General features: G+C 45.3%; 1 protein-coding gene across 3 annotated transcripts in view; it reads left to right on the top strand.

Annotated features, from left to right (window-relative positions):
• The window catches only part of LOC146834526 (ferric reductase 1-like), a 594,548-nt gene that overhangs the window by 152,852 nt on the left and 428,409 nt on the right, over positions 1 to 13,287 (top strand). For all 3 annotated transcript variants that reach the window (XM_085601924.1, XM_085601923.1, XM_085601922.1), the window contains one exon: positions 7,759 to 7,957. In XM_085601924.1, coding sequence (XP_085458050.1) covers positions 7,759 to 7,957 — 199 coding nt within the window. The remainder of the gene's footprint in view (positions 1 to 7,758; positions 7,958 to 13,287) is intronic.

Here is a 13,287-nt window from a genome sequence, read left to right as displayed (position 1 = left end):
ATATATATATATATATATATGTCCATGTATATGTGTGCACATATACATATGTATATATCATTACAATTCCAAAGTCACCAAACAGGAACTGGTCAATCAATCAAATTGGATTTATGAAGTGCGGCTAATCATCTGTGAGGGCATCCAGGCGCTGAGAACCTCGCTGCTATGGGAGGATTCAGTTAAACAGTCAGGTCTTGAGTCCCGTCCTGAATTCCAGAAGAGAGAGTGAGGTCCGAAGGTGAAGCGGGAGGTTGTTCCAGGACTTTACAGTGAGGTAGAAGGAGCATTCTCCACTGTTGCTCAGGCAGAAGCGGGGGGTGTGCACAAGTGTTAGAAATGGGGTTCTCTAGGTGACAGAGGTAGGTACCTTTGTCCAAATGGGAACCCTTGCTTCTAGCCCGGTTAAGGGGGATACACACTTTAGTTAACCCCTGCTCAGCCCCTGGGTAGCTTGGCATGAGCAGACTGACTTATCCCAAAGGCAATGTGTAAAGTATTTGTACTCAAAACACACATTACTACAGTGATAACGCCACAAATGGACCCCACACCAGTTTAGAAAAATAAAGTATCTTCATACAAACTCAACAAGACTGAAACGACAAAAATCCAACATACATGTAATAAGAAAATTACTTTTCAAAGGTTTCAAGCAACTGGGTCCATAGAAAACTATGGATGCATAATTATACACAAAGTACCTGTAGATGTGTAAAAATTCACAAGGCCAAACAGCCGCAGAAATGGGAAGCGTTGAGAAACCAACAGATGGGTCAGTTCCTGAGAACTTAGGGAGGCAATGCGACAGCTCTGCTGCACGCAGGAGAAGTGATGCGTCGAATCCGGTCTGATGGGGGAAGTGATGCGTCGACTCCAAGACGGTTCTGGTCCACAGGTGATGCATCGGGAAAACGTGCCGCACAGGTTGAATGCGTGGATATCCAGGATGCAGCGGCAATCGATGCGGCGACAAGCGGCGCTGCATCAATTTCTTCAGCCGCGATGCCACGATGCATCAGTTTTTGCAGCCGCGACAGGCGCTGCGTCTGTTCAGCAGCGACACAGCAATGCGTGGAGATTCTTCTCGTATGTCAGTAAAAACAGCTGCAAGAAGAGCGATGCATAGATTTCATCAGTTCTTTAGGTGTCATCCAGCTCCAAACAGCAGGAACAACCTCCAGAGGCCCAGAACTAGAACAGGCACCTCCTGGCAGGTAAGAACTCTCAGCAGCAGCGTTCAGGGGAGCTGAGGGTGAATTCTTTGTGTCCCTGAGACTTCAGAACAGGAGGAGGTCCGCACACACTGGCCCTTGGAGAGCTTCTTCAAGCTGGTTGAAAGCAAAGTTCCAGTCTTTGTCCTTTCCTTGGAAGAAACAGCAACTGAAGGACAACCCCACACAGCGCACAGCAAAGGAGCAGTACTCCTCCTCACAGCTCTTCAGCTCTTCTCCTTGGCAAAGGTTCCTCTTGAGTCCAGAAGTAATCTAGAGTTTAAGGTCTACTACTTTTACCCCATTTTGCCTTTGTTCTTTGTGCAAGGGTGTCAGAGTCCAGTCCAAACCAGTTCTGTCCTCACTGGTGCAGTATGACCACAGGGGGTGGAGAGAGCATTGTGCAAGGGAGACAGACCCTATTCAGGTGCAAGGAAATCTCCTCCCACTACATTAAATGCAGCCAAGCCCCATTCAGCTCAGCTCGGAGTCATCCAGGAAGATCCAGGCACACCTCAATTTCCCCCCCCCCAGTGGCTGTCTACGGGGAATGCACATTCCTAGCCCCTGTCACTCCAAAACCAGACAGTCCATTCACAAACAGGCAGAGGTACACAGAATGTTAGACAAGAAAATGCCTACTTTCTAAACGTGCCATTTTCAAACACACAATTTTAACACCATCTTTACTAAAAGATGTGTTTATTACATTCTGAGTTCAGGGAGAGTAAACTTTATTTCTCCATCTTGTCCCAATTGGAATTTATACTTGTAAGATGTTAGAAAGTACCTCCTATTCTATCCTATGGGACAGATAGCCTTTCAATAGTGAACAAAGTGAATATGCAGTATTTCACTATCCGGACATGTCGCACATACCAGTACGTGTCCTACCTTTTACGTACACTGCACCTTGGGCCTTCCATAGGGCTGCCTTACATGTAAAAAAAAGGTAAGGTTAGGGCCTGGCAAGTAGGTGCACTTGCCAGGTCGACATGGCAGTTAAAAACTATGCAGAGACACTGCAGTGGCAGGTCTGAGATACCTTTTCAGGTCTGCTCATGTGGGTGGCACAATCAGTGTTGCAGCCCCACTATTAGCATTTGATTTACAGGACCTGGCACACTTAGTGCACTTTACTAGGGGTTCACCAGTAAATCATATATGTCAATCATGGAAACATCAATCCATAATAAAAGTTTACACAAACAGTATATGCACTTTAGCACTGATTAGCAGTGGTAAAGTGCCCAGAGTCCCAAAGCCAACACCAACAGGCCAGGAAAAAATAGGAGGAAGAAGAAGAAAAAGGTTTGGGGATAACCCTGCAAAATGGGCCAAGTCCAACAATGAGGGAGGTGGAGCACAAGTGTCTGGAGGGTTGATGGAAGTTCATGAGGTGGTTGATGTATACTGGCCTTTGATTGTGAAGTGCTTTATAGGTATGTATCAGCGTCTTGAATTGACATCTCTTCTGAATGGAGAGCCAGTAGAGCTGCTTGAGGTAAGGGGTGATGTAGGTCCATTTGCGAAGGTTGAGGATCTGGCCGCTGAGTTCTGTATGGTCTGCAGTCTCTTCAGGATGTGGTTACCGATTCCTACGTAGAGTGCATTGCCATAATCCAGCCGGCTGATGACTAGGGATTCCTAGCTTGAAAGGCCACCAGGAGGCATTCCACGGGGAGGTGTTTTCCGTTTTGTCTGTGTTGAGTTTTAGGTTACCTGTTCCCATTGGAAATTACAGCTTAGTAAATGTAATACGGTAACTCCAATGTTATACCATAGGAGTGGTAGGTCTTGCTGTAATGAAAAACGAAATGAAGAGTTTTTCATTACCAGGACATGTAAAACCTAAAGATACATGCCCAACATTTTAAGTACACTGCACCCTTCCCTGTGGGCAGATCAGGGGTCAAGGGCTTACCCTAGGGGTGTCTTATATTAAAAATGCCAGTTTGGGCCTGGCAAAAGGTTTATTTTGTCAGGTTGAAATCACAGTCTAAAACTGCACACACAGGCTGCTGTGGCAGGCCTGAGATATGTTTAAAAGGCTATTTAAGTGGGTGGCATAATCAGCGCTGTAGATCCACTCGTAGCATTTAATTTACAGGCTCTGGGTACAGGTAGTACCACTTCACCAGGTACTTACCGATAAATTAAATGTGCCAATTGGTTGTAAGTCAATTCTACCATGTTTTAAGATGAAAACACAAGCACATTAGCACTATTTAGCACCTAAAGCCTGCAGAAATGAGATAAGCATAAAATGGAGGAGGAAGGCAAAATGTCTGGCAGAAGACCACCACAAGGCTGACAAGCCTAACAGTACACCAGAATTCTTTGGATTTCTGCACACTGGATGGAACTAGTTTTAATGATTGAACCTACAGAAAAGGCCAAGTCCAACAACTGTTTTTGATTGTATTTGGCTATGGCTGTTTGACTATATTTGGATGCGGGCTCTCATTTAGGGTTTGACTGGTTGGTCTGTTGCTGGGCTGGGCAGGTGGCAGGCAGCCGTAGTAGATGTAAAGGTAAAATGTTAGAATTGCTACCCTTAAATCAGAAAGCATGCATTTTGAATCTCAGCTGCCCCATATGATATTGCATGATCATGGGAAAATAACAATGTTTTATGCCTTAGTTTACAGGTCATATTATTAATAACTTGGGGCATTTTCTTTCAAACAACAGATTGAATTGCCCAAAGAATGATCACATTATAGACGAGCATCTAACCATGTCAGAGGAACATGTTCTAGAAGAAAGATTTCAGCACATGTTAAACTGTTTACATAAGATTAGGCCTTGCATTTTTGTGACTTCTAAACTTCCCTTAGCATGTCACAAACCACTAAAGCTATCATAGTATTTCATAATACAGTTAATTTTTTGTGAATAAGCTCTTATTCTGCATGATTGTTTTTGGAGATAAAGCTACTGTTGGAGATGGTCCTTTTTGCAAGGTTATCCCCAAACGTTTTGCTTCTTCCTCCTATTTTTTTCTGACCTGCAGTTGTTGGTTTTAGGACTCTGGGCACTTTATCACTGCTGATCAGTGCTAAAGTGCATATGCTCTCTGGGTAAATTATGTTATGGATTGGTGTTTCCATAATTGGCATATATGATTTACTTGTCAGTCCCTAGTGAAGTGCACTGTGTGTGACGGGGCCTTTAAATAAAATGCTACTAGTGGGCGTGCAGCACTGATTGTGCCACCCACATGAGTATCCCTGAAAAGGTAACTTAGACCTGCCACTGCAGAGTCTGCACGCAGTTTGTAACTGCCATGTCGACTTGGCAAGTGCACCCACTTGCCAGGCCCTACCCTTCCCTTTTCTTACATGCAAGTCACCCCTAAGATGGGCCCAAGGTACCCCTGTGGGCAGCATGAAGTGTATGTGAAAGGTAGGACCTGCCCTGATGTGTGTGGCATGTCCTAATGGTGAAATACTGCCAGTTTCGTTTTTCACTATTGAAAGGCTGTCTTGCCCATAGGAAAGCATGGGAGTTAATTTATAACCTCTTATAATTATAACTTCCCTTTTGAGACCAGGAAGAAAAATAAAGTTTAGTATGCCTGAACTCAGAATCTAAAGAGGCCTATTTTAGTAAGGGTGATTTTTACATTCTTTGTTTGAAAATACCACTTTTAGAAAGTAGGCAGTTTCTTGCTTAGGCATACTGTGTGCCTCTGCTAGGATGTGTATTGACTGTCTGGCTTTGGAGTGACGGGGGTTGGGGAGGTGCATTCTTTCAAATGGCCACCGGGGGTTGATGTGTGTCCTGCCTTTCCTGAATGAGTCAGGGCTGGGCTGAATAGACCTGGGCTGCATTCAGAGTAGTGAGAGGAGTTTTCACTAGCACCTGAATAGGCCTGGTCTGCATTTAGAGTTGTGGGAGATTTCCCTTGCACCTGAATAGGCCCTGTCTGCCTTGGCCAATGCTGTCTCTGCCTCCTGCTGGGAAGCTGGGCCAGAGAGGACCAAACTGGTTAGGACTAAGCACAGACACTCTGCCTGAGAGGACAATGGAATTTGGAGTATACATATTGGGGCCCAGACCCCAGAACTTTAGAACTCTTTTGGACCAAGAAGACTGCCATGAGGAAGAGCTGGAGAAGCTGTGAGGAGGAACTACCACTTTGCTGAGTGCTTTGCTGTGTTGGCCTGCAGTGGCTGCTTCTGTCTTGGGCAATGAAATGACTGGACTGAACTTTCTGCAACTTCTTTCTCTAGAGTATCTCCAAGGGCTCGAGGTAGAGCTTGCCTGTTCAGGAATTCTCAGTAACACCAAAGACAAGTTCTTCTGCCATCACCACTGAGGACTGTGTATTTTGTGTTGCATCAGAAGAAAAAGCAACCTGATGCCGTCTATGACACCGCTGCCAACTCCGTGTGCTGAATGCATCACCGAGGGCACCACCGCAAGGTAACCCTGGTCTCACCGACAACGCCATCTGATGCTGCCACCGAGCCGCTGCTCGCACCGCAACCTGTGGGCACCGCACTTCGCACGCCTCGCTTCACGAAGCAGCCTTGGTATCCCTGGCGACGCCGCTCCACGCCGAAATCGATTCTGCTGCTTGCACCGTGATTCGCAGGCACCGCTCGTAAGTTACATGATGCTCTCCTCATCCCGCACCGCAGCCTTGGCCTACCGACGCTGGTGCCATCCAGTTTGTCGACGACAGCACTTCAGCAATGATAATGCCACTGTTTGCACCGTGACCTGCCAGCACCGCGATGAGCACCGCATCACTTTGTATCGCGACCCTGGTCTCACAGACGATGCCATCTGACGCCACCACCGAGCCGCTGCTCGCACTGCGACCTGCAGGAATCGCACGATGCACTGCTGCACTTCATACCACAGCACCCGACGCCTGCCAACGCCAGCGCTCCTGACGTCAACCGCGAGGAGTTCAATCTGCAACGTGTGTGTCTTCAAGGTCCCGACGACTCCTGCACCGACCTCCGGAACCGACGCCTGCGGACGCCGTGCTTTCGGAGTTCAACAGGAGGCCACCGACGCCCCGCTTTTCTAAAGGTACTGTTTTGCGGGTCTTCCCAACACCGTACTTGGCCCACGACGCCGTGGTCAGCCAGAACTGTTTGGATTTGTTTGTTCACGACACCATGATAGCCCCGGACGGAGCTAATGACTTCAAGGAACTGTATTTCAAGGTTATTTTGATAACTGAAGATTTCTAAATATTGTATTGTTGATTTTGATCCTTTTTGGTCTTGTCTTAAGTATATAAAAATATTGGATATTTTACTAAACTGGTGTGATCTCCTTTTGTAGTGCTTACACTGTATTACTGTTGGTTATGTGCAAATGCTTTACACACTGCCTCTAAGATAAGCCTGACTGCTCGTGCCAAGCTACCAAGGGGGTGAGCAGGGGTTATTTTAGGAGTCTAACTCCCTTATCCAGACTGGAAGGAAGGGTCCCCACTTGGACAAGGTGCAAACTATTGCCAACTAGACACCCCGATTTCTAACAGCTGCACATTTGTTTTTGCACATATGGTGGATCTGCTGTACATTTGTTTTTGCACATTTATTTGCTGAAAGGGTTCATTAACAATTGTCTAGTTTACTTAGGTATTACATGACAACACTGACACACTCTGACATATCTACCCCTTTTCATTGGCATTAATATTTACAAATACACTCGCCATCTGCATCACTCCAATGCTCCCTTTGTCCCAGTCTATTAACCTGTGTTACATTTTGGCAGTAATGACACTTTAGCCAATAAGATTTTGCAGTCTGGGACTTCATGTTTACTATTCTCATTATGTTTATGTACCGGAAAGGCCTATCACAACAAGTGCTGCTGTAAAAAAGAAATCCAGGACTGTTTAAAGGTACTTAATTATCAGAGGTACTGCCAAAGTGTGGCACTATGCAGTACTATTTTTCATGTGTGCTTAAGAAACCTTTATACATTGAGGAGGGGTTCAGTGTTCATGCAACTGCAGATACATTGATTTAGCAATTTTCAGTTCTAATATATATTCTGATCTTAAATAAAAGATCAGAACCATGTCTGTGTGAGCGGATATGTTCAACTTTAGTAAATGTGATGCAAAAAATGCTAGGTGCAAATAAGCTGTGGAATTCTGTAAGAGCAGAGGTAAAGACAGCTTAGAGCTTCTGTCACATGTCTGAACAATGATGTTATAGGAACTTTGTTTTTTGCCCTGATGTTTTAAAAGTTCCTTTTGTACATGCCAAGTGGCTTCCTCGGTGCCATATAATTACCAATGCACCACGTCTTGAGCACACTTTTGGTTATGCCACAGAGACAAATGTTTGTGTCTAACATCTCTGTGCCATTAGTGAATTTGAACACCTGCTTCCCTGAATGTCTTAGTGAATCGGGGCAGCAATTCCTTCTCTATTTTGTATTTTTTAAACTCAAATGTTATAAGCACAAGAGAAAACAGAAAATACATTAAAAATGATGACCAACTAAATCTGCATGTATCACACGCAGTTCTTTCTAAAATGTGCTTTTGTTTCTTTTGCAGATGAGGGGGTTTGTATTCGTAGCTGTCGGAATGAGCACTCACCTGTTAGTGATGATTCATTGCTATCCAAGCGGGAGGGTCGGTGAGGTCTGTGACTCCATGTTACCCACTCACGGCCGCAGCACCCCACAGACTTCGCAGGCACCTTACACAATCACAGTTTCATCTACCACATTTAGTCCAGGAGACAGAATCACAGGTAAAACTTTCAAACTTATGAAAGAGTTGTGTAATTCTAAGCAAAGAAGAGAAAGCTTTGAAACGCTGAATTTTGAGTTGGGTGATGGAAAAACAAAATTGAACAAGCATTGGCAAAGCCAGTAGGTTTTATTTTTTTACAATGCTAATGTAGTGCGAGAAGGGGACAGGACCTTTTTGGTCCTGTATGTTTATTCTGTGACCGGATCTTTTGAAATGGGACATACAAAAGAAAAAGAAGCCGAGTTGTAAGAAATGTTATGGGTATTTTATTGTAATGTGTTCACGGAAGTGCAGGTAAGGTGCTAAGCACACAGCAGTGCAAGTGTTTGAAAGCATGGTTCCTCAAGGTGCTTATACAAGCAGTTAACTGAGCAAGGCACGCTAATCCAGATACTGGGTCTGTGAACAGGGACATAGCCATCAAGTCTGCTGCAGTTACAGTGGCACTTGGAAGTCTGAGGGGGCCACAGATCCCCAGGTCTAGCTGTGTGTTGACTACAAAACCTGGGGGTTAAGGACCCATTTTTTCTTCACTGCATTGAGGCCCACGGCACTTCTTTTTAGGCTAGCTGAATTAGTTAATCCTTCTCAACGACCCCGTCCTGGCTTCCTGCTGCCTTATTCGACCCCCTGGCATCCTGCCTTTCCTCTCAGTGCTGTCGATTTTACATAGAAGGGTGTAGGATTGTTTGGAAAAGCTGTGTTAAACTTCAAAACACCACAGCCTTAGGATATGGAAGAGGTGGGCGGACTATCGGGGGGATATATTTGGAACCTATCCCAGCTGGTTCGATAGACTAGCAATGAATACAACAGTCACGATGAGGGGTGACTACAGGTTTAGTGGCTTTGGTCTTCAAATGGGGGATGGTTTGGCATGTACTGTCCTGTATATTGGATTTATGACACTTCAGTTTATTGTTAGTATGAGATGTTTACTTGCATTCATCCTTCTTTGTCTAATTGGCAACAAAATGTCGACAGCATTATGGCTATATTGTATTGTTTTGGTACCTAGCCTTGTCGGGCCTAACTTGGCTGTTGACAATAAAATGTTGTTATGAAAAAAAAGAATGAATAAAGAGAACAGCAGACTCATGGACACAAGAAGCAGTGACGAAATAAATGGATAAGATCGTCATGAAAGTTTGGAAAATGCACAGAATGAGAGAACTGTTCAGCAAAAGCATCATCGTAGATTACATTTCATTTCGCCAGGTGTAATAGGCAGACACCTGGGCCCTCCATACAGGTCTGCTTGGTTGGTGCTGTAGTGAGTCTGTCGGTTCCCTTTGATCTTGGGCCCTGTCCAGTTCTGTACATTCCCCTTGAGCCCAATGCTCCATTGTATTTGTTGGGTCAATTACAAGGAACCAACGTGTTTTCTTATTTAGCGGATTTTCCTTTTCATTGGGACTATCTGTTCTGAGATTTTCCTGTGCATCTTTGACCTTGACGTCAGGAGTATATCGTTAAGGATGTGACTATCTGCAACTACTGGTCTGTACCTTGGCACTGGAGTGAAATGCCCACTGTAGATGGTGGTAGGGATTAAATATGTTCTTCAGCACACTGCAGGGCAATGTTATATTTCCTCAGTGCGGTCAGCACCAAACAGGGCGTAACGTGTCTGTGATTGTTGAACATGTACTAGCAAAGGCTACGAACGCCTTTGATAGAAAAATGAAACATTTTTAAGACAACACAGCATTTGAAGTGTGACTGCCTTTAAACTGTGTTAGTATTCTTATCTGTGCTCGTAAACACTGAAGCAAAAATGTTAATCTTGCCCGAGCATGTATTTCAAAAAGTTAATGAGGGTCAGTGTATATATGACCACACAGACGCCATCATTAGTTCTTCACCCTGCCACCCCATTTAGAAGCAAAGCGTCCGGAGCTCAACTTTCAAATCTTCAATCCCAGATTTTTGTTTGGGTTTTTTCCAGGGGCGGCTGGTGACATTTGAAAGTGGTGGGGCGTAAAACAATTGTCGTACTTCACTGTGGCGAGCGAGCGTAGCGAGCGAGCCTGAACCACCAACGGGGGGTTCAGGGAACATTTTGAAAAAAGAGTGGGCAAATGGTGCCTTTTCAGGCAACTCCAATATGCACCAACCTCAAATGGGCCAAGAGCCCTAGACTCCGGGAACCCTACCAAATCTCAAGCCTAAACCCTACAAAACTAGCGTCAGTCTTTTCTATTTTCTGGCTTTGCTACTGTTCCAGAACTCTATTTATGACGACTCCCCATTAAAACAGATTGAGACAAATGGGTGGTAACACAAAATAAAGAGGTGCACAAATCAACTCCAACATATAGTTACCACCTAGATGAAACAGGCGCTGCCTTCAACATGTGAGTAAAATTAAATTTGAATTTGTTAAAGCAAACAGCCTTTTATCATTTGGAGGACGATAGGGGAGTAAAAATAATTATGTAAAACTAACACCTCTTTTTTTACAGCGCTTAGGAGCAACAAAACAGTAACATGAAGCAATTTACTTGTTATTATAAATCTATTGAGCAAATTAATGATATGTGATGCCTTTAAGAGATACACAAACGTCACTCTAAAGTTTTCATAGAACGTGGAATCCTCCCTTGACTCCCACCACCCACCTGTTGCCAATAGCCAATTCTGTAAACTTGCATAGCCATGGTCCGAACCCCAAAAGAGATGACCACGTGGGAAGCTGATTCAAGGCTTATGGGACCAGAAACAGCGGCCATTTCAAACGCTTTCATAAACTGCTGACAGCTTGAAAGCGGCATACCTCCGAATTAAGTTGTGCAAAAAACAATAAATGTACAGAAACATTCATCACCGGTGCTCCTCACCATGCGCAGCGTTCTGTAAGATCGTTCTTGAATGCCAGAGCCAGTATTTCATATAAGTGTTCGGCAAGTGAGAGGCACTACAAACCCCAGAATCAAAATATCAAACCCCAAACTCGTGGAACTGGGAACCTCGAGAGCTCTGCAACGCAAACATACTAAAGGGAACTGATTAAATCATTTTGAACCGCATGCAGCTCAAATTAAAAATATCTACAGGGACCTAGCGTTACCATGTGAGTCAACAGGAGTGTAAGCTCAGTAAATAAACACGGGTGCCTCTGCTAGATGCCGCAAGGCTTACCACAATCAGTGCATTTCAATACATCTGCAAATACTGGAGGTGATTTCACCGCCGGCTCATCTGCCTCGTTCAGCTGTGCACAAACACTCAGTGCCGTTACTAGCAAGCATGTGACTGCTGTAATGACATTCACAGCAACTCTGCCTTAAACTAGGCAATATTAAAAAAAAGTTTTACCCATGTGCCTGCAGCTTGCGCACAGCAAACATTTAAAAAAACGCAAACCAAAAATGCCTGTAAAAATATTGCTAACTTCTTCAAAGGATGCGGGTGGACAGACCTAAGCAAAGAAAGGCTGGGCCCTCTGTGACATGCGACTCGCAGACTTCACATGCATCCGTTTCTTTTCTTTAATCATAGTCCTGCCTTGACCCAGTAGTAGCACTGTGACTCAGTATCCCTCGGACTACACGCACAAACCCACTGCTCAGACACACAAGTCCACTAAACAAATATACACTGCCACTGAACAGATGTACGAGCCCGTCAGAAACATACACATTAGTGCAGACACACATGAAACCCTGCACAAACGACATGGCAGATGCACACTTCTTGAGACACAGTCGCTCGTACGGTAACTCATTCATTCTCAGCCGTTCACTCCTGCCGCTATGACCTTCTGTTGCGATTATGATTTCCTCTTCATTCTAGGTTTTGTTAAATGTAAACGTCCCTGTAAAGCGCTTTTATGCCCGTGGTTTTCTAGCGCTATATATAACTGTCAAAATATATAAATACAAATGTTCTAAACACAACCTCATGCATCCTCCTACACGTATCTATCACCTGGACTCTTATACCCCAGACTTGTGTGCCCCATATACTGTCCTATCACCTGTCACCCTAGACTTGTGTACCCCTCTAGACTAACCTATCACCCTAGACTTTCGTGTGCTCTCTAGACTTACCTAAAACAGTCAATTCCAATAACGCTAAAATCCTGAATCTGCCTAGATGTATCTGTTACCCTCGAAGCGTGTACCCCATATACGCACCTATCACCTGTCCCCCTAGACGTGTGTACCCCAGGCTTATGTATCACTCTCAGTCGCGGCTCGTGGGGGGGGTGGGGGTCGCGCACGGGGGAATTAAATATTAGTAAACAAAAAACTTACCTCGCAGCCGGTCGGGTCCACGCCACCTCAGACCTCTGCTCCCCTGGCTGGGCGCCTTCACGAACGGAACTGGTGGGGGGGGCCTGCCAATCCCTCTCAGCCAATCCTGGCGCTGCCAGCAGCGCCAGGATTGGCTGACGGCACAGCTTACGCTACGCCCGCCGCCTGCCCATTAGGAGACCGAGGGGCTCCTAATGGGCATGCGCAAGGCAGTAAAAATACAAGTACGCATGACTGGGCACGGAGTAAAAATTAATCTCCATGCCCACTCATGCGCACTTGCGCTGCCTTTCCCTGGCTTGTGACAATGCATGTCAGTCAACATGACGCCGGACCGCCCACGGTCCGACGTCATGCTGACTGACATGCATTGTCAGTTAGTTCTCCCCACCCTCGGTGTGAGTGTGACGGCGTCTCTGAACTTAAGTTCAGAGACACCGAGGGAGCTGCGGGCGCGGGCGGGGCGGGGGGCTACGCCCCAACGCCCCAATGGACGATCCGCGCCTGGTTTTTTCTAAGGTTCCTAAAACCGGAACTATGTTTATTATGTGTGCACAGAATATGGTCTGCAGATACAAAACACAAGGCTTGGTCAGGGGCGTAGTATCAGGGGGGTTGTTTTTGGTGTCAGATCCCCAAAAATCACTGTATTTTCTGGTAAATATGTGGGCACAGGGGCTTTCCGTCGAATTTAACCAGGAATTTTACATACACCCAGACAAAAACGCACACACTTTCTTCCTCTCTGTTTATAAAGTCCTCAAAAATGTTGGTTATTTCACAAAAGATTGTGTTTTCTCTCACTTAGTCCCCCTAGCAATCCACACTCGTCTGCCTTTCCTCTGCAACTTTAGCCTCTAATGCGCCCTGCTTATCCTATAATGTATTTTACCATTATAAGCTAGCATGAATTGTTGGAAAATCTGATTCACCCACTGACAAGGCTACGCCCCTGGGCTTGGCGTTTGCGTTTCACTTGCAGATTATCGCTCCAATCGCCAAGTTATGCAGTGTGGTGAACAAGAAAAGAAAGAGGCCGGCCGGTGTCCCGCTCTCTGCCCGTTCATAG

This window comes from Triturus cristatus, chromosome 4_2, assembly GCF_964204655.1.
Source record: "Triturus cristatus chromosome 4_2, aTriCri1.1, whole genome shotgun sequence".
Classification (NCBI taxonomy): Eukaryota; Metazoa; Chordata; class Amphibia; order Caudata; family Salamandridae; genus Triturus; species Triturus cristatus.
This window is presented reverse-complemented; position numbering and strand designations above follow the sequence as displayed.